Consider the following 26,921-nt stretch of genomic DNA (forward strand, 5'->3'; position numbering starts at 1 on the left):
GGCACACCATGAAGAAAACACTGTGCCATTTCTTCACATTTACAGTAAATCAAAATCCTTATTTATTGAATTAAAATAATTAAATTCAATGCAATTCAATTTATATGTATAGCATAAGATTGTAATTCTTATTGTCTCAAAGCTGCTTTACATAAGTATAGAAACAGAACAGACAAGTTTAAAATAAAGTCTATTTATATTTATATAAGTCTATATAGATGATAGGAGGAAAAAACCTTGAGGGGAACCAGGGTCAGAAGGGAACCCATCCTCATTTGGGTGATAAATAATGCTTAGAGGAACTAACACGTCAGCGCAATTTCCGAGATCACCACAGACCCAGTACTAATGCTTTCCTGCCGAAGTCTTTAAATGATTGCTGATGAAGACTCGGCCACAAAGCTACCAAAGCAACTGTTGTCTCCAGACGGCCCCGTGAAACAGCAATCCCTTGAGTCACAGGCTGTCAATTATTCATGTGCAATCTGACACATCTTTAACATTGCCCATTAAGCGACAGTCACAATGGATTTTCAGGAGTGGAAAAAAAAGTAAGTGAATATGGTAGATTCATGTGGTTTCTTAAGTGAAGGTTCATTTAATTCAGTTCAATTCAGTTTTATTTGTATTGTGCTTTTAACAATGTACATTGTCACAAAGCAGCTTTACAGAAATATATACTATAAATTCAGGAAAAAAATTATAAATACATATCGAATGAGCAAACCAGAGTTTACACTGATAGGGAAAAACTCCCAAAATTTATATGAAGATGAAACCTTGGGAGAAAAGAGACTCAAATGGTGCTAGATTGTGTGATTATAAATCATTTCCCTTCTATTTGTGTTAGAATTTGAATTAGTAACAAATTTGTTTTGTTAAACTCTACATGGTAAAAAAAAAGTACAATCACATAACTAGGAAATTCATTCTAGATTTACCATGAAATCTATTTCTTTACATAAGGAAATTAAAATTAAACATAAAATATACAGGAAAATAAATGTTTATTTTTAAAACATAAAACAAATGTTAGATTTATGTCACCTCATTTATCATTTTAGTGTTTTTAAGCAATTTATGTTTTAGCTGTGATTTTGTATATTCACTGTTTACATCTTACTAAACCTTTCTATCTTTGTTAATACAAGCCTAATAATGGCCAGAGATTCAGCTGCAAAAGCTTGTCAGATATCAAGCAGTGTATATTTACATTAACCAATAAGTGTATCAGCAGTAGATTTGGGTCTGAATAATATTCCTACCAATACCATGGAAATACTGAGTTGTGCATACTTATATATTACTGACACAAACTGTAACTTTAATCAACTCCACAAACGTTCTATTAATGCAGTTTACTCAGTTCCTTTGGATCATCATAAACTCAAGCTATCCCTCTCCCACTTACTAAAGAAATATGTTAGAAGATATAGTATGTGCTAACTGAATATGACAATGAGTCATTTACAAATATTCCTTCAATAAAGGATGTTGTCAGCACTAACAGCTTTTCCCACCTGTTCTATATTCTAGGATGATTATGTAAGGCTTTTTGGAGCATGATTCATGAAGCAGTTTTAACACATTGTTCCTTGTGTCTCTGATAAATTCCTTTGGTAAACTTAATTGTAAGGATAAAGTGAACTTCCGCAACCACAGAGGTCAGTACTTCGGTAAGAACATCATCACAAGACATTATTTACAGTAGCAATCAATATTTAGAAAACTCTACATAAAAAAAAATATATTATTATTATTATTATTATTATTATTCCTTGTGCATGTATGCAAATCAGGTGTTGGCCTGCTTAGCCAATAATGTGAATTGTATTTGCCCACCCCAAAAAAAAAATTACTTCAATGTGTTCCAAAGAGCAACTAACTTTTGCTACCTAAAAATTAAAGGATGGTTCTGTTATATCATGTGTGGCATATTGTTGTTATGTATTGCGTTTGCTTAGAAGGAAACATTATTCTACCAAAACAACTGCTCTATCCACAGGATATGCATGAGAACGACACAGCTTATTGTCAGACACAAACGAGCTGCCTTGATTGTAGAACAGTTGCTCTCAGTATGGCTAAAGATAAGCCATGTAACATGTTTGTTGTGATCAAGAAAATTTGTATTTCTGGCTTTGGATTTTGTGGCTAAGGATCTTACGCTTTCACCCCAAATAAAAAAGACATGCAGATCGAATGGTCCACTGTGGTGACCCAGAACAGAGACAAATTTGAATTCATGATTCATGTCTGTGATAACTCAAATCCACCTTAACAGATTCATTATGAATGAATTCAGAAGACACTTAATACAGAAGACAGAAGACACACTTGACCGTGATAAGTTTTTTTTAAGACAATTTGTTATACAGGGATATTTTGCGGTCATGAAACTATCATGGCGATGAGGTCATTCTGAAGTTCAGGAGAAAAATAAACAAAACAAGATAGATACCAAGAAGGCCTTGTTTTTGGCTCATTCATGAAGAATCAGCTGTAGCTCAAACGTTAAAGGGGGAAAAAAACAGTGAAATAACTTACAAGTCCGTTATATAGCTAGAGTGCCCTCTAGTGGTATTAATTAAAAATCCATTCAATAAACAACGCTTAGATGTTTTAGTTTCTATTTTTTTCATCTACATACTGGATTCATTTTGGTTTCCTAAATTACCCACAATGCAATTTGTCCCAATTTCTTTTTATTCACAGACAGTTGTAAAAAGCTTTTTGTAATGCATGTAGTTCTGTGTATGATTGTGTACGTTACAAATAAAATAAGAATCTGAAATTAAAATTTGGTTGTATGCTGCAAAATATTAAGCGGTTATCAGAAAGCCGAAAGTGTGTTTGAATGTTTTGGTAAGAAAAACAGCCTATTTGTTTGTTTAACCTTATTACATCCTGACCACACTGTTCAAATAGAAAAGGTTTCAAATCTGTAGCTTTCATGCTAATTGTCTGTCTAATACATCATTAACTCTTTGAGGCTTTGTACATCTACACTACAATTATAATGTACACTGCAGTATGTTGGATGCCTCATTAACATGAACCTGAATATCACTCTAAATTATTGAGCGAGAAAATAATCTCATGCTGTTTTGTTACTAACGAAAGCCAACCACAAGCCAATCACCATCCAGGGATGAACACAGATTGAATGCATCATAGACGGCCTTGATCAGTCAATATCAACATTCCATTAACAGAGTGACAAAAAATGAAGCCTAAATAAAAAATATTTAATATAGAACAAATATTTCCAAGAAAAAAACATTCTGTTTAGTAGCAACTTGCACTCTTTTGGATTTATACAAATAAATGTGCTTTAAATTTTAATTATTTAATATTTAAAATTTTTTTTTTTTACAATTGCTTAACAAAACAGCAAACATTCGGGATCCACTGCTACATATTTGCAAATTTACAATAAAAAATAAGGAAAAGGTCAAAAAATCTAAAATCTTAGAACTCCAGATGGATTGCATTTAAGTTTAAATAATGGCAGGACAATCACAATATTACATGAAATTAAAGTTCATTCTGAAATTGATGGTACATGATAGCTTTTGCAGTTCATAGTTGCTCAAAAAATCACCTTCCCCATTAAATCAGGATATTATTTTGGGGATTTACAGGACAAATAACCAACGGCTCCTCCTGGTTACTGTGAGGGCTAAAGTAAGGTCTAATTACTTCTCCGAACGCACAGTCAGTAAATGAGTAAATATGAGTTTCTGCTTCCATATTATAAAAGGAGACCAACTTCTCGCTATAATCAACGAACACTCCTACTTTACAGGGTGTATTTGAAAGAGACAGCACAATGGGAATGTCTTCCAGAGCTACGTAACTGTCGCCGTTATAATGCACAATGACCCAGTATCCTTTGCTTGGTTTGATGGAGAGTAACCCTTTCCTGTTGGCCTCCTCTCTTGCCACCCCAATATCCCAACCTTGTTTGTTTTCAACCTTTACTACCCAGAATGCCCTGCAGTCAGTCAGCCGGTTCTGTCCCAAAACGCTGCCGAATGTATTGAACCTCTCAGGGCAATCGGGTGCATCCCTTTCCTCCTCAGAGCTTTGCACCTGCATCATGTTGTGAGAAATTTGGAGCTTCCTGTTAGCTGTGTCGGGATCCAGAGTCACGTTCACTGAAAGAACAGAGATGTAAATTAGATAGTCAGACAGACAGACAGTCAGACAGACAGACAGACAGACAGATAGATAGATAGATAGATAGATAGATAGATAGATAGATAGATAGATAGATAGATAGATAGATAGATAGATAGATACTGTATTGATTCCAGAGGAAATTCAAGATTATTTATGAAAATTTCATAAAAATTTAGGATTTATTTTCATAATTAACGAAAGATTAATTATGAAACAAAAGAATCTTTGAACCTAATTGTTCCAGATTATAGCCATCAACTGCTTATTTATTTATTTATTTATTTATTTATTTATATTTATATTTGCTATAGAATCAGGCAACACAAAGTTAAAGATGTGCTTAACGGCAGCTCTAAAACAACTCATGGCAGATTACAATTGTTAAATTAAACAGCAACAATGTTCAGAGCTTACAGAACATTCACAAATTATTTGTCTTCTGTTCCACAAACTGAGGCACTGTACGCCCTCTAGTGAATCCGACTATCATGTATCTACAAGTTATCCACTTATCTGAACTACCTCGGGTCACGGGGAGCCTGTGCCTATCTCAGGCGTCATTGGGCATCAAGGCAGGATACACTCTGGACGGAGTGCCAACCCATCACAGGGCACACACACACACACACACACTCATTCACTCACGCAATCACACACTACGGACAATTTTCCAGAGATGCCAATCAACCTACCATGCATGTCTTTGGACCGGGGGAGGAAACCGGAGTACCCGGAGGAAACCCCCGAGGCACGGGGAGAACATGCAAACTCCACACACACAAGGCGGAGGCGGGAATCGAACCCCCAAACCCTGGAGGTGTGAGGCGAACGTGCTAACCACTAAGCCACCGTGCCCCCTAGTTATCTGACCTCTGATATCTAATTCTATTCCAATCCTCAACAGAAATGTTAATAATTACAGATTAACTGAGATAGAAATAGACTGAGTTAGATATTTCAAGCCTCTCTTGTCTTATAGCACAGGTCATATACAGTATCTGAATCTATCAATAATTTTTGTAAAAAACAAAAAACAAGAAACAAAACCCTTTTAAAACTTTTAATAATACTTTTTTTATCTTTCTAATATGCCGGTTTTAGGCATTATATTGATAATATAATAACATCTTATTCTTACCTCCAAATTTCTTAATCCTCGAAATTTCTACAAAATGAGAATATGAGAAAAACAATTAAATAAATGCTACACACACACACACACACACACACACACACACACACACACACACACACACATATAAAGTGACAAAACATATGCAAAAGAAGACTGACTGACAACAAGGAAAAAGATTCCCCTCACCAATTCTGGAGAGTTTTTCAAACTCGTCCTTAATATCGTCCATCATGGTCACCATTGAGCTCCTTATTGTGCCAAAGCTCAAATCAGTATCCAAGGAAACAGAAGTCCAGTCACTGCCATCATCTACAGCAGTAGTGGAGGGATAACGCTATAAAAATAAAAAAGTACTACAAAGTAAGTTGTCTTATAGCCACATAAAGTGTGCAAGACAAGAGACAGCTCAGACAGACAAGACACTACAGGACATAAAATAGTCCCGACCAGGATGCAGTCTGTACCTGACCGTTGTGTTAATAAGCGGATGTACACAATAAAAGAGTACACATACAATAGCACCAGTTAATGGCAGCAATTAAAGGCTAATTAAACCAAATGTTTTCTGCCATATTTCTTCAGTGTTTTGTTTTTTAGGTTAAAATTAAAGAGACAGGAAAAAAGAAACTTGTTTCATAAGATTTCCACAACATTCAGTATTACTTATTGAAAGACAAAGAGACTGAATTTGACATGAGGATTTCTCATCCTAAGTAATGTTAATTTTTTCACTGTTAATCTAAATAATAAAAGATTTGTAGTATTTCCTGATGGTTGACTCAGACTTTATGATTTATTCTAGCCTACTCAGCTATCTCCATCCAATGAAGAAAGGTTTATTAAGTGATGATGATTAGTTTCTGACCTGTAGAAAGAAAACAGGGTCTTCTTCATTTCTCAGTGTTTGTAGGTCTGAGATGGTTTTTCTCAAAGCGTTGATATTTTCAGTCAAATAACATTGCAGGTCAATTGCACTCTGCTCCACTTGCTTCTTTCGGTCTTCTAAAGGCATTAGTGCCTTATCCTCTGCCTTCTGTATTGCCTTCTTTATGGCACTGAAAACTTTTTTAATTTCCTTTGTTTCCTGGTCAATTAGGTTCTGTAAGGATTTGAGCAGTGAAGGGCATCAGTATTGTTTCTTAAAAAATTGCATGCAAACTGTAGCTTTATTTCACGTTTCATTCACTGTTGATTATTCTCTGTTTCACTAATCACTGTGTGATTAATCTGATTAGTCAAAGGTTGATTTTTTTGTTTACAGACAAATGTTTGTAATCTTCAGAATAAATGATGATATCAAATGATGAACTCTGCTATATGAGATGCCCCAAGATATTGTTAAAAAAAAATCTGAAGGCGTTATGCATATCGTAGCCTAGTGGTTTAGGTTTTGGGCTACCAATCGGAAGGTTGTGAGTTCGATCCCAGGTCCACCAAGCTTCCACTGTTGGGCCTGTGAGCAATCCCCTTAACCCTCAATTGCTCAGCTGTATAAAAATGAGATAATGTAAGTCGCTCTGGATAAGGGCGTCTGCTAAATAATGTAAATGTTATCTTCAACCACTAAAATTCTGTGCACGTTTATACAAACAGAGGATTAGAAAACGTCTAACACAGAAAGCGTGTAAAGTGTCCTGACTAATTTTATAGCAGACTTCTGGAGATAAAATAATTAATTTGTTTATACTGATATAATGAAAAAGTTGATTTCTGTTCTTCAATGGAATTGACCACTAGTGTACTGTTAAAAAAGGTTAATACACTGATCTCTAGTATTTTACATAATCTAAGACTCTTAATAAATGAGGTGTCTTATATATAGAGCTTATATGGTAGTGTTTAACCTCTTTACATTTACAGCATTTGGCAGACTCCTTTATCCAAGGCAACTTACATTTTTTTACACAACTGAGCAATTGAAGGTTAAGGGCTTTGCTCAGGGACCCAGCAGTGGCAGCTTGGAGGACCTGGGATTCAAACTCATGACCTTCTGATCAGTTGTCCAACACCTTAACCACTAGGCTACCACATGATTAATGGCATTACTCTAATAAACTTAAAAACTGTTTAGATTAATACCAAATTGTAATTTGTTAATACATTTAAAAGTTTATGAGTAATATTTCACATAAGCTGTTTTGCTGAGTTGTTAGCCAGAGACCCACTAAGCAGTTTGATGCAGACTTGTCCAACTTCTTCGCGTTCTCCATTCTCTGCTGTCTTCCCTGTTCAATCCTGTTTATAACAGTCTCCAGCTCTGCCTGTGAGGAAAACATAGCTGTATACATCAAGATTCTTTTAGAGTTCATGCTGCTGGTACAAACAACAATGCAGAATTACTTCAAGAAACATTCATATAAACCTTATAGAAAATTACTAAAATCCTGCCAACCAATCAGAATGAAATAACCGTCAGTACTATGATACAAACACATGCAATGTTGTGATGCTTGTAAAAGGTAATGCCCTTAGTGTCATCTTAATTTTATATTAATATTAATTAATATTAATATTGTATTTATAATACACTAAAGCTGCATTTCTCAACATTAGCTGCAATGGTACAAACTGGAGTTTCAGGCAAATGCTTTCTTACATTATATTATTCTAATATTTATTAAATGTTTACATTTATTAAACAAACGTTTACACCAAAACAAAAGTCAAAGACCTAACCATATTCTACTATGAAATTTATAGTGAGAATTCTAGGCTTTTATATTCTTTTACCTTCTTTCTGTCTCTTTCTTCTTCCACAGACACCACATTTGTTCCTCCTTGCACACAGCGACTGCAGATTAACTTCCCCTCGCTGACCAAATAGAGCTCTAGAGGCATGCCGTGGACAGAGCATGCCCATTGGTTCAGGTCATTCATTGGTACTACCATCTTATGCCCTTTGGCATGCAAATTGGTATGTCCCTTAAGATGTGTTTTACAAAACGACAGCAAACATAACAAACAGGATTTTACTGCTTTATACTTGAGATCCTCATTGCAGACGTCGCAGGGAACCTCCCCCGGTCGTCCAGTAAACTCATCTGGACTTCGTGCCATGGGTTTTTGGATCTCCTTTAGGATTTCTTTTAAGACAATATTCACCTTTAATTCAGGCAGCTGACTCTTACATAATGGACAGACTCGGTTATTAGTGCTCATGTGGCGATTGAGGCAGGGCTTGCAGAAGGTGTGACCACAGTTGGTAGTGACAGGCTCCTTCAGGACATCCATACAAATGGAACATTTGAGGTACTTCATGATGGCTTCAGGAGAATTCTGTGTAGAAGTGCAGAGTGGTGAGCGGGAAGTGAAGTCAGTCATGGTATGATGGTGCTGAGTGACGCTCTTGGCTGATGACTGGCGTAATCTGGGGTGGTGACTGACGTAATCTCGGCTGGTGGCTGGTGTAATCTGTGGTGTTGCCTGACGTAATCTGTTGGCACAGACTAGTAATTTAGTTTTGTTTTTGAAAAACAAATGCTTTGCATTTAAAAAATATATACATATTTTAACATCTCACCATTAAAAGGATTATACATTTTTTTTGACTGTGCATGAATTATGTAAGTCTTATTTAATATTAGCGTTGCATTGACTGTTTTTTTTAAAACTTTGAAAATATTGGGCAACAAATAACTACTGTTGGTACAAAGTCATCAAAATGAGTGATAATAAGAAATAGTAGCAAAAGACAATTAAATTCACTATGAAACACAAGCAGCCATCCAAACAGACAAGTAGCCTGGAGCTGTGAGGAAACGTAATCACTGATTTCACACAAGAAATCTGCTTGCAAGTGAGAGAAAAAAAACCTGAACAAGAGGAAACAGGCGTAATTGGGAACACATTTTGTATTAATAACATTTTAGTTCCTACTATTATGAATTAATTTCAGACTTAAATGATGATTTCAGACTATTTGGTTTGTTGTTTGTTTTATTTGGGAATTTTAGTTTTAACTGTTTTAGATACATTCTTAAACTCGTTCTCCAAGATTGTTTTATTTTGTTTGTTGGTTTGCAGTTAATATGAATGGTTTGATTGTTTGATGTTTGATATTTTTCTTTTATTGTTCTATTCAATTTTAACATGAATATGCAAACATTTAAACTGTTAACACCTTTTTTATTGAGTTTTATTGAGAGTCATATTGATCATAAAAAAACAAAAAACAAAAAGAGATTTACCTTGGTGAAGTTCTGATCCCTTACACGTCTCTGACTGGCTGTCTATGGTGTTATTCTGACCATCATATGTGTTACTAGAGTATCCTAGTTTCATTTTACCTACAATACACACCCTTTCCTGTGTCTGTGTGTGTGTGTGTGTGTGTGTGTGTGTGTGTGTGTGTGTGTGTGTGTGTGTGTGTTTGCATGTGTTTACATGAGTTTCTAGGTTAGTTTCGTTTCTGGGTCAAACTCAGTTGTGGTGCAGCTAGATTTGCATTGTCAGTGCCAACTTCCTCATGGAAAAGCTGGCGTATAGAATCAGTTGTCTTTCAATCTGTCGTATTTTATTGTGTCAGAGGAGATCACAATGTCCAGTGTTTTTATACAAAGTAATAGTTAGTCTGCACATTTGTTGAATTTGTAATCATCTATGAGCATCACATTCATATAAACATTCCACTGGTTCTACATGGTTTTCAGTGGTTTACAAATGTTATCTTTATTGGCTTTAACCACAGTAATGATGGTCCTGGTTTGATATTACAGATGCCACAAAATATTGTTCTGGTGACACTGAGAAACGTTTTAGTGATTGTGTTGGGGGAACAGTTTGTGTGTGGGCAGAAAGCACAGTGCCTCCATGCACATCAAAAATATGAGAGTAAATAAGTAGCTAAGGGAATATAAATAAGACAACAGCAATAATACATGGTTTTATATAATCATGAACCTCATAACCCACCTATTTACATTTCAGAAAAATGTAAAGATAAATAATTCATAATACACTGATTACATTGCACTGTATAGATTTATATTAGTGTATTGTGGAATATTAATAAATGGAATATGATGTGAACACAAACATGATGCAAATGTTGCCATATCACAAATCTAGACAATTGTTCAACCTTATAGCCTTTATGGCTTTTCCCAACTGTATTGGTTCAGCATTACAAAATTATTTGCAGTTTAAACATGGTGTGTTTTTGTTATGTTGTTTCAAACAGGCGGCTCATGAAAAAAATGCTGTAAACCTTTTCAGGTCCCAAGACCTTATTTTGTAGCCTTGATGTGTGGCCACACCTTTTTTTTTTTTTTTTTTTAACAAATGTCTAGAGTTTAGTTTGATAGCGTATTCAATCCTTGACCGGTTTGTATTAGCATTAGAGCAATTTTTTTTTTTAATGGACAATCAAAACACTTCTTAATGTCACTCTTTATAATGCTGTCTGCTTTAATTGCAGCACAAATGTTTGTCATTGTAATTCAACTATGTAAACACTTTTGTTAAATTGTTTTTTCTAACTATTCCAATTTATAACCCCAAACCAGTTACACAATATTTTCATTTAAGACATTTTATTAGTATAATATTTAAAACCTGATACCAACAGCCATGTCAGTTACTAAATCATTGACACTTCGAAGCACAGCAATTCCATCTCCATAAAAGCAGGGTTGATATTGAAGCACTACATTTCAGCCACTAGATGTCACTTTAAAGCACCAAAATATCATGTACACTGTTTCATAACACAAAAAAAGACAATCATTAAAAAAAATCCAAATTATACTTCTTCAGATTGTCCTTGATTTAGTTTTCAGCACTGTTTGTTATGTGTTACATCCATCACTGGACAGATGCTCAGTATGTCTGAGGCTTTATCACAGCAGTAAAGATAAAAGAATGGGTAAAGTTTCTCCTGGAACGAGTCCATGAAGGTATAGATGTGACTTCTTGATATTGTATCATAAAATGACACATGTCCTTCTTCAAAGTCCACATACACACCCACTCTCTTCAGCTTGGGGTTGACAGGAAGAATAAGAGGTGGTGATGAGGAGACTCTGTACTCTTGCCCTTTCTTCATAGCCAATGCCCAATAGCCATGAGAAGTGCTTATTGCAATGCGCCCTTTCCTGTTGACAGACTCTTTGGCAACACCGAGGTACCAGTCATCCTTTTCACCCACTTGGACCTCCCAGTAATGGCGACCAGAGGTGAAGCCTTCACAACCCAGGGTGATGACCACTGTGTTAAAGCGATCTGGTGTGTCAGGAAGGTCTTGCCATGCCCCAAGGTGGCGCAACTGTCTTCTGTCCTCAGACAGTTGCAACCAAGGATTGGCTGTGTCCGGATCAAGGGTCACGTCCACTTTACAAAAGAGAAGAAAAAATAACTTAAATGGTATAAGAAATTATAATATTTTGCTAAAACATTTCATTTGTATGCAAAATCACACACAAACCATACTTGAGTACTTCTGAGCAGTCTTCAGCTCTAAAAGAAAAAAAAATTATATATTATACTATTCCTCATACTTTCAAACCATGAAATCTCTGAACAATGAATTAAAGAATTAAATTTTCAGTGTTGCGTGTCCTTCATTCAAAATATTTGTAGCTTGTAGGTTTTTTAATTAGATGAAGTGTGAAATCAAACAAAACCAAATAAAAGAGAATCAATCACCAAAGAAACTAATAGAAAAGAAAGTAGCTGAGGAGTAGAGTATTCATTTACTCACCAGTCTCTGCAAGTTTTTCTATCTCTTCTGCCAGGGTTTCCTCCAGTTTGGACACAGCTCTCCTAATTGTCCCCAAGCACTGATTTGTGGGCACATGGGCCTCAGACCAGTCTTTAGTTTGTGGATGAGTGATTAGAGATGGAAGATTCTGCGGATGATTTAAATTAGAGACATTGAGATTAAATGTCAAATGTCTAATCGTTTAAGAGTTAAAGGTCATGGCAACAGACTGAACGACTGTGAACATCGAACACAAACTATGACTGTGAACTAGAAAAACAAACAAATAACTTCTGTTAACTTCCAATAGCCTGTGTTTACTTTCTTTTTTCTTTTTTAATTTCATTGTCTGTCATTATTACGCTTTACAAGTCTTTACCTGAAGAAAGTATATGTGGTCATCGGTGCGAGCAAGATGATCTATCTCACTGTTCCTCTTCTTCAACTGGACAATCTCCCGTTCTAGTTCCTCGATAAGTCCCTGAGCCCATTGTGCTGTTTTCCTCTGCTTCTCTTCTATGGCTATAACCAGCTCAGCTTGGGCTTTTTGAACCTTTCGGACCAAGTTTGAGAACACCTGTACACTGTCCTCAATCTCTCTAAGAGCACTGTGCTGAAGAGAACAACAGAGGAAGAAAGAACATGTGTGTTTGCTAGGTTATTAATCAGGTTTTCTAGACTTCTATCCAGCATTAGAGGAAGATTATCGATGCTAGCTGATAACACATAATCAGACCATTTAAACTTACTTTATTCAGTTCAATACAGTGTTTGATGTCCTCCACCTTCTGAAGTCGTTCTCGAATCATCTGCTGAACCTCTGCCTCTGTTTTTCTTAGCAGAGCCTGTTAATTATCACATAACACATGATAATTAACTTTCATCCACTTTCATCAACGTCTAATTTTCCATGTCTTACACTTGATTTTATACCGCTGCACATTTTAGAGTTTTCTCTGCCCAATAGCCAGCTTTACACTATACATGGTTATGGCCCAATTTTGCTCATGCAGACAAAAACTGTACGTCATAAAAATATTGAATAAAACTGGTCTCATCATGTGACGTTCTTTGGTGGTTGAATGAATATCATTGTGATCAAAGGTTCTGGGGCATTCGTGGGACAGCTATAAATACGAAAGTGGAAATGCCAAAATGTAAACAAAAACATACTAATGGACAGAAAAATGTCTTTATTACCTCAAGCTTACATAAAGAATGTTTATCCAACCCCATTTTCTGCATGAGCTCTAATCACACTGATTATGCAAAATGAAGTCATTTGCTTTAATCAAAGTAAAAGTCTGTCATTTGAGGATCACCACTGTATAATCTGACATGGAAAACATTATTGTGCAGCCTGTCAAGGAATTTGGACAATGGATTGTGTCTCACTGGGTGACAAGTAATAATCTTAAACTGCTTAGGATGAATCTGGCTTTATACAGCTAATGCATTTTGAAAAGAAGTTGCAAATTAGTTTGTCAGATTGATTCAGTCTACTTGAACAGGGAAACAACTAAAATATGCAAATGACATATACACTCAGACAAGGACTGGCAAATCTTTATTTGTTTTTTTGTTTTTTTACCTTTTTGTCACTCCATTCTCTTTCGACCGGTACAGTGTAGTGCGCCCGGTGGTCCATCTCTGTACAGAGCACACACACCATGATCTGATCTTTCTTGCAAAACAGCTCCAGCAGCCTTTCATGCTTCTTACACATCCGGTCTTCCAGATTCTGCACCGGCTCAATCAGTTTGTGTTTAGTGAATCTTGCCGTGTGAGTCTTTAGATGTTCCTCACAGTATGAAGTGAGGCAAACAAGGCATGATTTCACAGCCTGTTGTTGAGGCCCAGTACAGACATCACAACACACTCCCTCAATTAAAGACCCACTCGGTGGAATCAATTCTGGTATTTCCCAGTCCAGATCTTTCAGGAGTTTCTCTGGCTCATGTTGTTGCTGGAGCTGCTGTTCCTTCAGGACAGGCTTGATTTTCATGTCCTTGAACTGCTCTGCAATCTCACGCAGCACTGTGTTAATACTAATGTCTGGCTTCTTGAAAAAGGTTTTCTTGCACATGGGACACATGAAGAGCGAACTGGTCTTCCAGTAGCCACCAATACAGGCCATGCAGAAGTTGTGGCCACATGGGATGGACACTGGATTGGTGAACACATCCAAGCAGATGGAACAATGGACCTGCTCCTCTGCTAGCATGTTTGTAGGTGAGGCCATTCCTGGAGAATTGTCAAAAATGCCTTACATTTCATCTTTAAGTTCCTTTGTTTTCCTAAGTTTTTGACATTAATTATTGCTGGGTCCTAATTTTATAAGTGCATAATGATAAAGCTTTCTTTTAAATAATTCCAGTAAATCTTCCACTTCAACCTTGGTGTCTACACGGACCTTGCTTAGTGCATGCTGGAACAGGTTTGTGATTCATAGAAAAAAGTGAAGGAAAACTGTAATAGTACAGCATACAAAGACCAATTTTATTGGAAAGATAATATATAGGTGTGATGGCCAGGTGTCCATATACTTTTGACCATATAGTTTAAACAATACAGATAACTTTCTATTTTACTATTACAGCAGAACATCATATATCAATACAACCTATAAAATTTCTTATTACACCATACTTGTTATAACATGCAAGAACAGTGGAAACAGATGGGTTAAAACCTGTAATTTGTCTCTTTTCACCTACTACACTACTTCTGTATTGTGTTTCTGTGTAGTCAGCATGCAGGTATGATCATAATTAGAGCTGATTGTAAAATCAGCAGATTACACAAATATTATTATTCCCCTCCATCCTGCAACACATGAGGGATACCCGATACTGAGATGTGTATGGAGACAAGACAAAACTGCTGATATATGTGTATTAACATAAGATGTTCTGCTCTTTCATTTGTAGCAGTACACACATACACATGTTGGTAGTGGAGTATGTAGAACAGTGCTTTGCCTTAGTATTAGCCTCCAACATGTGGACATGAAGTAAGAAAATATTTTTAGTTGATTAAAATACTGGCCTGGGTATCTTTTTCTAACCAAACCCTAATTTTTTTATTCGAGACTTTTCCAGAACATGTACCAGTTCCTTGCAGATCCTTCACATATCTACTGCTATTTGTGTAGATATGTTCGCTAACAAACTATGGCCTTATTAAACAAGCTATATTTATTGAGAACACGTGACACTAATTCACAGACCTCTTTCCTTTCAAGCAATTAAGTGACCTAGATAGTGACTAGATGGTGACTAATTAATGGATTTTATAGCAAAAGAGTGAATACCTTTCACCACCATGTCAATATTATGGGGTAGATTAATCACATCCTGATGAATGATATGACATATCCAAAATTATACCAATTTGTTCGAGGTTATAACACTACAAAAAATCGTCAAAGGGGTGAATATTTATGCACAGCACTGTACTATAATGTAGGACTTGTGCAAGTACTTGTGCATTAGTTGATTAGCGGTCCTGCAGTTGTGACTCTTGGCATATGTTCTTAGCAGCATACCACAGCTTTAGAGGCAGAGCAGAAAGGCAAGGCCTGTCTATTCATAGATTTCCAAGATTAACATTTCCAAATATACTAGTGTAGTCACTGCCCTGCTTTACCTCTCCAATATATAAATGCACATTTCTCATCTATAACTTTGTTCCTAGGTTGAATCATTAATGTAGGCTGCATCATTTGGGTGAATAAAGTGCTGAATTGAAGTTTTGCAAAAAAAAAAACAATTATGAAATCTCACTCCAATAATGAAATCTAAACATTTTTGTAAGTTTTTTTTGTTTTAGCAGTATGTGTAGGTATGTGTTATTTGTTATTGAATGATAATTTGAGACAGAGATTTAGACTCACCAGGGAGATGGAACTGCTGAAAGCACCAGTAAAAAGTGATCGTTCTACTATAGACAGCAGTGACATGCGACACAACTGACTCTCAACTCAAAAATATCAGCCCCACCCCTTCCCTTAGCCCAGTTTAGTATTTGTGCTGCAGGGATAAGGGTCCCCCTAGACATAAAGAAAAACAGTTAACTCCTTATATGGTACTTGTTTTAAACCTTAATCCTCCAACTATATATCAACTGGCTGTGAAGTGCTCTGGTCATGTGAAGAAAGAGACAATATTGTCATTCATGCTACTGATTTAGTTTATTCAAAAAACAAAAAAATCTGAATTAATTCATACAAAATTGATATGACAGTAAAATATACTGTTTGAATGTATTAAGTGTAAGTATTGTGAACATGATACCACAATATTATCCCTGTCCATTTTCTATTCATTTTAAAACTTTTTACACAATTCTACTTCATGTAATGTAATAATCACAAAAAAGTGTCATTCACGGGTTTCGCAGAGGTTCTTTTCCAGTAAATATAACATTTCTTGCATATAATCACCCACTTCTTAAAATGAAGCATGTTTATGTTCAGTCTATGTCGGAAATGAAATTTATATAGTCACCGTGCCTTTATTTGCACAGTGGCCTGAGAAACACCTTCATGTGTTTCCTACTATATACTGTATAGGTACAGTTGTGCTAAAGTAAAAGATTTTAATTTTGCATCATGTCAATGTAAAAACAAAGTTGCATTTAAACCCTCTAAACATAAAAATAACAGTAAAAGATTTTATTTCAGTTAGAATTAAAACAACACCCTGCTGACCTCTATATTTATAGCTTACATTTACAACTTAGTACATAAAAATAATATACCGCTACTAAAACTATAATTTTAGAATTCTAAGCCTTTAATAGAAGTGATTGAAAGTATACAGCACAATGAAGAAGATTACAAGCTGAATTGATTCGTTTAATTGATTACTATTGATGTATAGCATGTAGCTGTTCAAATACTTCATGCAACTATAAGAAAATTTTTAATTCTAAGAAAGTTTTTAGATTTTTTTCACTGCTGTTTTTGTTAAACTGCTTAATCACACAACTTTGCAAGTAGATGGCTATGGAAAAAATGGAAAATATTATGGAATAAATTGGGCTTTTACCAAATCTATCTATCTATCTATCTATCTATCTATCTATCTATCTATCTATCTATCTATCTATCTATCTATCTATCATGAAACCCTATTTTAATTTTTCCAGTTTTCCAGTTTTCCCATGTTAATTATATAAATAGAATAATTATTGTTTATATATAATTTACTTTTCCCTTATCCAGCAATGATTAAAGCTACTATTTTTAGTACTATATTTGAGAGTCATGCTTCTTTAGCTGTGTTTCACAGATGTGATGCACAGTGCTCCTGAATTCGTTCCATCTTGACTGGCACATGGGCTGAAGATGGGGTACACACTCCCATCGAATGTGTCCATGAATGTGTAGAGGTGATTCTGTGCCTTCACATCATAGAAGGATACCTGTCCTCCCTCATAATCCAGGTAGACACCCACCTTCTGAGGCAGTGTGGGCAGCTGGAGTGGAATCCTGCTGGAGGCCAGAGCTTTAACCTCATTGTTTTTTAGCCATAAGCACCAGAAGCCACCTTCAGGACTGAGACGAATGTCTCCTTTGCGACGAACAGATGCCCTAGCTACTCCTAGGGTCCACGATGTCTTCCGACCCACATCCACTTCCCAGTAGTGCCTGCCAGAAGACAGGCCTTCGTGGGCGAGGACAAACAGAGCCGGGCTGAAGCGTCGCGGGTTGTCTGACTGAGACAAGGCTTTCCGGCCCTCTTCATAATGAACCTGCTGACTATCCTCAGAGACAACCAAGTTTCGCTGTGCTGTGGATGGGTCTATAAGCACCTCGCCTTTATGAGGGCATTATAGAAGCAAAAAAGAAGAAATCACGCTATTGTAAGTCACTTTAAGTTCAACTGATAATTCTTACAGTACATGCAGCTCAAATAGTCCATTTTAATTTCTCATTTCTAATTGTTAATCAATCCTAAAAATATAAGCAAATAAAGAATAATAATTCTAGTAAGACTGTCAATTAAAATTATGAATTTTTATGTGGCTTTTCATGTATATGAAAAGGATCCGTGTGTAATAATATACTCTGAACAGTAAAACACAACTGGGTACTGGGTATAACTAATACTAAAATACTGGAAAATATCTTATAGAACTCTGGTTTTAAATGTTAATAGATAATAGTGTTTACTATAATACATAATAAATACAATGTTATGGTATTAATTTCATCCTTGTGGGTAAAGGAGAGCTGCTGAACCCAACATGTACTAGTACTACAGTGGGATTTGAAGATAAATGAATGGAAAATCATGCAAAATGGGTTGAGATTAAATTAATTTTGTTTATTATGCATTCAATAAGAGGATCAGTGTGAATTATAAAAATAATCCAGCACTATCCGATGATGTTTGCGTAAGCAAATTATTTATATTCTTTCTTATAGAACATATTTAAATTAGTTTACACCTACATGTTAATTAATACATTATTAGTGCATGATAATTCATAAACTATTGTTATTGTAAAGTGTTACCCAGTTCTCACTTATGTTATAACAGCGTGTTTTTAAATCTGTGTTTATTAGAGTTACTATAGCACTTACTTGCATAATTCTGCACCTTTCTCAGCTCTGTGAAAAAAAATAATTTCAGTTATTCAGAGTACATAAATCATTAACCTAAAGCAATAAAACAAATGACTGTGTATGTTTTAATAAGATATGTTTAACTCTGTTACCTTTCCCATAGAGTCGCTTCACTTCTTCTTGAAACTTCTCTACAAGCGCAGACACGGATTTCCGAATAGTGCCGAGGTACAAGTCTGTGTTCACGGACACACCTGTCCAATCAGTAGGTTCAGGTGGAGGAGGGAGATTGGGCAAGAGCTAAAAAAAAAAAGTATTGTTTTGCATTTTCCCATAATCTATGCATGACCATCTGTACCTTTTCCGGGTATAATATTTAATTTAATATTACGCCGATCACTGTTATCATTAATTATAACCTGCAGGATATATTTATATGTCATGCATCGGTGCAGATGAATTCTTGAATGTGAGAATATGCAATTTTACTATTTGCAGTCACCATTAATTAATATAAAGTTATTTTTATTCACTTATATTATAGCAGCTATAAACAGTCATTCCCTGAGTTTCTCTTCAAATTAATTAGATAAAAAGCATGTTACTGAGAAACTGCTGTAAGCTCTGTGTGCTCCATTTCACAACATGCACCACAGCCTACAGACATGGCCACACTAGACTCCAACATCTAGAACATCACGCATTTCAACATTCACCTTTATTCTAATCACATACCTGTTCCCATTCACACTGCTCGCCACGGTTTAACTCGCTTTCCTCAGTTTAAAGTGAAGTATATACATACACGTCCCTTTTTGATTTCTATTGCGTGCAGATATCTGCTTTTCTTGTACTTTGAGCTCCATATTTTGTCTAGCACTTCTGAAGCATTTGCCTTTCACCTGACCTTTGCCGTTTTTTTTTTTTTTGTATTTGCCTTTCACTATTATTACTGCCTTACCATAATTTGCATATTCACTGCATTTCTTTATCTGTCAACTGCAAAATATAAAGTCATCTGTCCTAAAGACTTTCCTTCCTATAAACAAAAGATTAGAAGGTTCTATATTAAACATTTCCTCATATCCTCACATATGTTTTCCTTGTACTTTTAGTCCCTTTATTATTAGCCTTAGCATTCACATATGCCCTTTTGTATAGCTGTTACTATAGAAACAGTGTTAGAATGAGAGCTGTAATACAGCCAACACTTGAGTCAAATCTGCCTTTACCTAAAATGACCCGTCAGATTAAGGCATTCAGCAAAATCACACATACCTGGAGGAAGAACACTTTGTCCTGGGTATTTGCGAGGGTGTCCAGGTCACAGCTCCTGTTTTTGAGTATGTTAAGCTCATGCTCCAGACGGTTGGCCAAGTCTCGTGCCTGCTCCTCAGCTAGCTTCTGTCTGAACGTGATGTGCTCCACCAGCTGGGCCTGACTCTTCTCCAGTAGCCTCTGCAGCTCAGCATACACAGCCCAGCTCTCCTCGATCTCCCGCTGACTGCTCGACTACAACATACATGCACACACATCATTATCGACCTTGTGTACATTCATCTTCCCAGCTGTCCTTGAAGTCCTGCTGACTGCTGAGCTACAAATGCATACAGAAATTTTGACATTTTAGCTCATTATTTTAACATTACAGTCATTATTTCAACATGTTACCTCATTATTTGGAATGAATAACTCAGTGCAACAACAAATTATCTATCTATATACTGTATATATATATATATATATATATATATATATATATATATATTTATATATATATATTTCCTCACATATCCCAGTTTGTAACGTCTTATTTCAACCTATTATATTGTTTTGACCAAATATTTAACCTCACAAACGACTTCCAATTTTGATGCAAATACAGTGTGCTACAGAACATTAAAAATTTGGTTACGAAGACAATGAGTGTTATTGCTACACAGGAATCCATACAGCAGTTTGTTTCCTTTTGTTTATATCACTAACTTAGTATGCTTGCTAGTACATTTTACATTTACAACATTTGGCAGTTTTAACCAGAGTGACCTATATTTTCATCTCATTTTATACAACTGACAAATTGGGGGTTAAGGACCTTGCTCAAGAGCCCAGCATTTGGCAGCCTGGTGGGCATGGGATTTGAACTTGCAATTGGTAGTCCAACAACTTAACCACTAGGCTATGACGTCCCCAGTTTATCCAGGTTTATACCGTAGCATGAGCCTGGAGCTTTTACTTGCCCAATGGACTGAATTTTTGACTTCTCTAACCCTGCATTTGCTATAGATGACTAATTGGTCTTAGCCTGCTAATCGGCTAGCAGTTTTACTTTTCATGTCTGTATATAGCAGTTTATATTAATTTATCAGATTTTATTTAAAGCAATGTAGGATCCAGCCTTGTAAACACTAGTTCACAGACATGCTTACACACAGTCCGTCAGAACAAGAGATTAGCACGTGACTGGTCTGACTGGTTTAACTACACCACATAATAAACACAGCATGATTTCCTTCAGCTATGAACATAATCGTATCTACAGTGTTTTTGCATTCATGTGCACAGTCCTTTCCCTGTAATTTGCAATTTTCGGCTCTAAACTCACAGAGCGTGTAGGAGGCAAACATCTCTGTATTAAAAGACTCTGCTGTTTTTTTTTCCTTTTCTTTTCAGATCGGACCCCCTGCGCAACTTCATTATCTTTGAATTTTTTAACACAGCTCCAGCAGGGCTCTATTAACAGCTTGTAGTTTGGCCACAACGCCGGCTTACAGCTGCCACACTAACCTCAGGTTGTTATTGACACAGTATAACTATAACCTTGTTTGTCTAAATGGAAATATACTTATTATATAGACATGACTTGAAACAGGTTTGGTTGGAAAGTCTAAATTTCCATACTGTATTCAGTGTCCTTTATGCTTCTTATGCAAAATTGGACGTATCTAACTTCCCATAGTTTTCTGATGGTTGGGTGTGGAAAGTAAATATTTGCAGCAGTCCTACATACTGGTTAGGCGAGTCTGATTATGAAACCTATGTGTTTGCAGAAGCTTACCCATTTGGTACATGAACCTTCCAGTTCTTACCGCCACAGTCAGACAGAAAAGAGCTTCTTTAGAGCAAAGATAAATTTCTGAAATAAATTTCTGCGAAATTAAGTCTATTAGAGTAGAGCTTAACCCTCAGAAACAAGCTTCTGTTCCTCAAAGATCTGCTGTTGTTTCAGCTGAAAGTCTGAGCGAGTTAAAGTTTGTACTCTAACAGAATTTAACAGATGAATGATACAGACTTCAGAAATCCCACTAAACATACCATTAACCTATTTTTACCAGTATACTGGCATTTCATGCCACAGACATAATGGAAATATTCAATTAATACAAACAAATTAATTATTTTATGGTCACATATCTGATAAATTAAAATTAAATTATAATGGATATTTCAGACTTTGATAATAACACATTTAAATTTTAGATAATTATGAACAAGAGCATCTCAGAGAGCATAAATGGGTTTGATATCAGTATTGACTTTAAGGATATAAACATGTGATTTTGCTGTTTTTGGAACTTTCTATGAAGACATTGCACCTAGTAGGTTAAACAAGAACAGAAACACTTATGAAAAATTACAAATTCTTAAAGCCTTGAGTGTCTACTTTCATTAGCAAATAAACAATACTGTGGAGTGTGACATGATAAAGAAATTCAACGTTGAACGTGGGCACAACCAAACAGGCTTTTTTGCCTCTTTTAAAGAGATAAATCCATTATAATGTAAAATCTCCGTTTGTAATGTTTGCAATTGTCTCTAGACGTTTAATTTTCAAGTAATATGAAAGATACCTGGATGATTCATAATATTACCATGCAAATGGATCTCCCTTAATTTTTCACCTCATTCTGCTGTTTAAAAGTTTTAGGGCTGGAAGTTGGCTCCAGCTGGAATAGAGCTGACCTTTTTCCTTACTCTGCCTTCACATTAGCCACCAGAAGTCATTCATTTTTAATGAGAGTTGGCCAGTTATAGTGACAGGTTATAATGGCTAAGTGAAGTCGGCTGGCTGGACATTAGCAAAGGGGAGTTTCATTCAATCTTTTTGAAATAAATCAAACAAATCAAACGTCTGATTTGGCCAATTCAGTTTTTCCCCAAGGGTCAGATTCAGTTTGTGCCTCATAAATGTGAAGCCCATGTATGTGTGTGTAAACTGCTACAGCTTATAGCTTTTGTATACATTCTGTTTTCAAGAGATTTGCTTAATCATTTCTAATATTTTTTTATTTATTTTGTTTATAATAATCTATCAACAATGTCATGAGAAAACCACTATGCACATGGAGGGTAGGCTTTTATATGTGTGAAGTAAAAGTACTAAATACTATGCCGCCATGTCCTCCTAAAGGCAAACCAATTAGCTTAATTAAACTTTACTAAACATCACTATATGTCAACACACATGTTGCTACCAAGGTGCTGTTATGTTCTATTTTCAATTACAAATATAAGTGATATTTTTGTGTGTTTATCAACATATATAAATTGATTTGTCATAGATAACCTACCTGAGGTCTTATCAACAAACGACTGTGGACAATGTAAAGTAAACAATCTTTGCTAGTTGAAAAGCAACCCACAAGATAAATGGAGTCTCATTCAAAGGAGTGTTGAATCACCCCACAGTCAGCAGATGGGTCTAAAAATTTTCATGGCATTATCTGGGACTCACTTTGATAACTGCAATGGACTGCTTGATCTCATCTAGTTTCTTGACTCTCTCTTTAATCAGATGTTTCAACTCAGATCGTCTCGTCCCCAGTTGACCCTGCAATTAAAAATGTAAAAATGATTACAAAATACAATTTGAACTGAACTTTATTTACAAAAGACAAAATGGTTTGGACGACCACTGAGCTGTCAAAAGAATTTAGGGAATAATATTAGGACAGAATAAATTAAAGTAGCATTTGTAAACTTAATCTGGAACTGTTGTGAACCCAAAAGTATCACAATAAATTCCACCCACTCACCGATATCTTCTTATATTCCCGCTCCACTGGGATTGTATTGTGTGTCTTGTGTGAAATCTCGGCGCACTCACGGCACACACACATATGCTCCTTTCGGCAGTAGACATCCAAAAGGCGCTCATGCTTTTTACACACCTTCTCCTGCAAGTGGTGGATGGGTTCCACTAGCTTGTGCTTGGACATGGCCTTGACTTTCCGGTGATGCTGCAAGTGCGCTTTGCAGAAGGACCCTGGGCAACTTAGGCAAGACTTCAGGGCCTTTAACTTTCTCCCAATGCAGGCGTCACAGGGCACGTCACCAGGTTTAGCGAACTCACCACTGTCCTCTTCTCTTTCTTCAAGTCTTGGCGAAACCACACCTTCAGTGCCCCCTCCTTGAGCAACAGAAAGGCCCTGGAATTGCTCGGCGATCTCCGCAAGAACACGGTTCACGCATAGCTCTGGCTTTTTGGAAAAGGTCTTCTTGCACATGGGGCATACAATCTTGTTGCTGTGGGTCCAGTAGCCCTGCAGGCAGGCCTTGCAGAAGCTATGTCCACATGGTGTTGAGACAGGCTCTACAAACACCTCTAGACATATGGAGCATGAGAACTGGTCTTCTGACAATGTGCGGCCTCTGGATGCGGGGCCTGGTTGGAGCAAGAGATAGACTATGTTCATTGTATACATGCTAAAATGTGTGAAATTATGGATACATGCTAAAATGTGTGTGACTTGATTGCCTCATACAATAAAGGTCAAGCTTTGGACAAGCACTTAGATAGTGGCATTCCATAGAAAACAAGCCTAATCAGTAGCGTTTCTATTTAAATTCATTCCTCTCCTTTTTTGTTTTTAAAAACACTATACATATGCAGTACTGCAGCCTACATGGAAAAACATTAAAGGATAGTAATCTGTAGTCAAGAGGTACACAAACTTATACTTCAAAAACATTTCTTCTTTACTACTTCCTGCTTTTGATGTGCGTTCACACAATTACATTATAGTTATATCTATAATATTGTGCTTTTAGACAATTATATTATAGACATATCTATAATATTGGGCTTTTACACAATGATATTATAGACATATCTATAATAAAAATGATTAAAAACAACCAAATTAAACAAGCTTGAGTGCTGAAACATTATAACACTCTCATAAACATGAAAGGTACGTCATGTTAGGAATGCAGCAGCTCAGGAAAGACATAAGCTTCCAAATGACAATAAGTTCCTTTTACACTGCCCTTCAAACAATTTTTATTTGTGTAATATATTAAATGTGGTAAATAATTAAAAAGAAATCTTATTTAATATAAAGCACAGAAACCAATTCTTAATTAAGACTTCACAAATGGAAGGAAAGTTATGTGTATTCCACACAATGTTGCGTATATTCTTCAACTCTCTGCTGCTGGTAAATCTACTCTATTCTCTTTAGTCAAGACCACAGTTACACTTTATATTCATTAAAAATATAAGAACAACTGTAAAGCAAAATAAAATTTGTCTTGACTTACTCTGCATGGTGATACTGTATGGTGTCTTGTGTTTTCTTATTTCTTCACTTCTCTTCTAGTGGCTATTAGTCCCTACTAGGCATAGACAGGATTTAAACCTGTTTCTCTACTTTGCTCCGACAGGCAAACACATAAATGCAAACTGTTTGAAAAAAGCTGTCCTGCCTTTTTTCTGGGTGTGGCCAAATTATGCATGAGTTGGAAAGGCTGGGTTTTTGTGTGACTAAGGTAGGACCATTATATAGTTAAACCCCCATGACCAGGACATTGAGAACAAAAAAATAGAGACATCAGAATGTGAGAACAGATGTGGTTGTTGATACCTGCTTTGAGGATATCAGAAACTACTTATATGATTTTCACACAGAACAGTCTCTAGAATTGACACAGACTAAACTCACAGTTTACTCAAATAATTAAAACAAGCACTCTTTACAACTGTGGTGAGCAGAAAAGCATCATAGAACCACAAGACATCAAACATACTGTAGATGTGGATGAGATACAAAAGAAGAAGATGACGTCAGGTTCATCTTCTTTCAGCCAAAAACGTACAGTAGATCCGGGGCAATCATGGGCACATAACAACCAAAATTGGATAGTTGGAAACTGCAAAAGTTGACTGTTCTGAAACCATCTGGGATCTGAGACACTGGAGAACATTGACTAGAATTTACACAGAATGGTGCCATAACAGTTTTGTGGCAGTTCTGTTGGAGAGAATGTCTTGATGAGAAACATCAGAAGACTGATTTAAGCTTGCAAAAAGGCAACACTGACGCAAATAACCTCAGGATGCACATGTCAAACTGTGAGGTGGCTGGGCTACGACAGCAGAAGACCACATCAGGTTCCACTCCTTTCAGCCAAGTTCAGCAAAGTTTCAGCAAAGTTTCACCAAAACTGGACATCTTAAAGCACATTCTATATAAATAGATGCAGAGTTTCCATTGCAATTCACTGAACAAAGTACTGTATTAAAGAAAAACAAAAGGAAGAAATATTTAGTTGCATAAGTATTCACCCCTCTCAGTACTGGGCTCCAATTTCAGTTTTATCTTTATTTTTATCAGATGTGCATAACTGTGTTCTGATATTTTTCACAGTACAAAATGTGCAAAAGTTCAAGGGTGGTAACTACTTTTGGAATGTATTGTATATACAGTAGGGGAAATTGATGTATTTAGAAAAAATAACAGAGTTGATTTACCCACCTCCTGCCTCTAGAGGGAAGATTTTAGCAAGCAGTGCTGCTGCTTCAGCAGTGCCGCAATCCAGTAAATGATACTGTTTAATGCTCCACCATGGCACAGAGGCTTACCCTTTCTGTCAATCGATGGCTTGCGATTTACCAAGAGGATTCCGAATATACGCACAGATCAATCACGCTCATTTTTCCTTCCATAAATTCTGTGATGACTGAAATACTTTCCATAAGATGCAACCTCAGCTAAAATGAATTTTGAGACACTGCCAGAATTACAGAGCATCCTAGGAAGACTTTTGGTCTACCAATGTCTACCAATAAGCATGACATCATCATTAAAAATGAACAGCATAAAAATCACACTCAACTACAATATTAATATTAAACATTTCTTTTTTAAATTATGTTTACATTTATTTTCTTGTCTTCTTTGGGCAGTTAATGAAAAAAATTAATTAATACTATTTAGTAAGCAAATATATTTTCTATTTTTTTTAAATAATCATTCGACTGTTTCTGTGCTTACAGTTTACACTGTATAAATGACAAGAATGTTTTTAATATGCTGTACCATAAAATT

General features: G+C 36.0%; 2 protein-coding genes across 2 annotated transcripts; both read right to left on the minus strand.

The window, feature by feature from the left end:
• Positions 1-3,227: 3,227 nt before the first annotated feature.
• On the minus strand, positions 3,228-9,627 carry LOC132841784 (E3 ubiquitin-protein ligase TRIM21-like). Its single transcript, XM_060864313.1, has 7 exons — positions 9,508-9,627; positions 8,051-8,753; positions 7,486-7,581; positions 6,186-6,419; positions 5,507-5,654; positions 5,324-5,350; positions 3,228-4,160 (listed from the first exon to the last, which is right to left on the minus strand). The coding sequence occupies exons 2-7, from the start codon at positions 8,639-8,641 to the stop codon at positions 3,613-3,615; spliced, it is 1,644 nt and encodes a 547-aa protein (XP_060720296.1). The 5' UTR covers positions 8,642-8,753; positions 9,508-9,627; the 3' UTR covers positions 3,228-3,612.
• Positions 9,628-10,834: 1,207 nt separating this feature from the next.
• Positions 10,835-25,324, minus strand: LOC132858202 (uncharacterized). The gene is made up of 13 exons (XM_060888445.1): positions 25,135-25,324; positions 23,628-24,256; positions 23,327-23,422; positions 19,870-20,103; positions 18,744-18,891; positions 18,610-18,636; positions 17,300-17,839; positions 13,609-14,261; positions 12,767-12,862; positions 12,397-12,630; positions 12,018-12,165; positions 11,747-11,773; positions 10,835-11,647 (listed from the first exon to the last, which is right to left on the minus strand). The coding sequence occupies exons 1-13, from the start codon at positions 25,139-25,141 to the stop codon at positions 11,094-11,096; spliced, it is 3,393 nt and encodes a 1,130-aa protein (XP_060744428.1). The 5' UTR covers positions 25,142-25,324; the 3' UTR covers positions 10,835-11,093.
• Between the last annotated feature and the right edge of the window lie 1,597 nt (positions 25,325-26,921).

This window comes from Tachysurus vachellii, chromosome 2 (genome assembly GCF_030014155.1).
Source record: "Tachysurus vachellii isolate PV-2020 chromosome 2, HZAU_Pvac_v1, whole genome shotgun sequence".
Taxonomy (NCBI): Eukaryota; Metazoa; Chordata; class Actinopteri; order Siluriformes; family Bagridae; genus Tachysurus; species Tachysurus vachellii.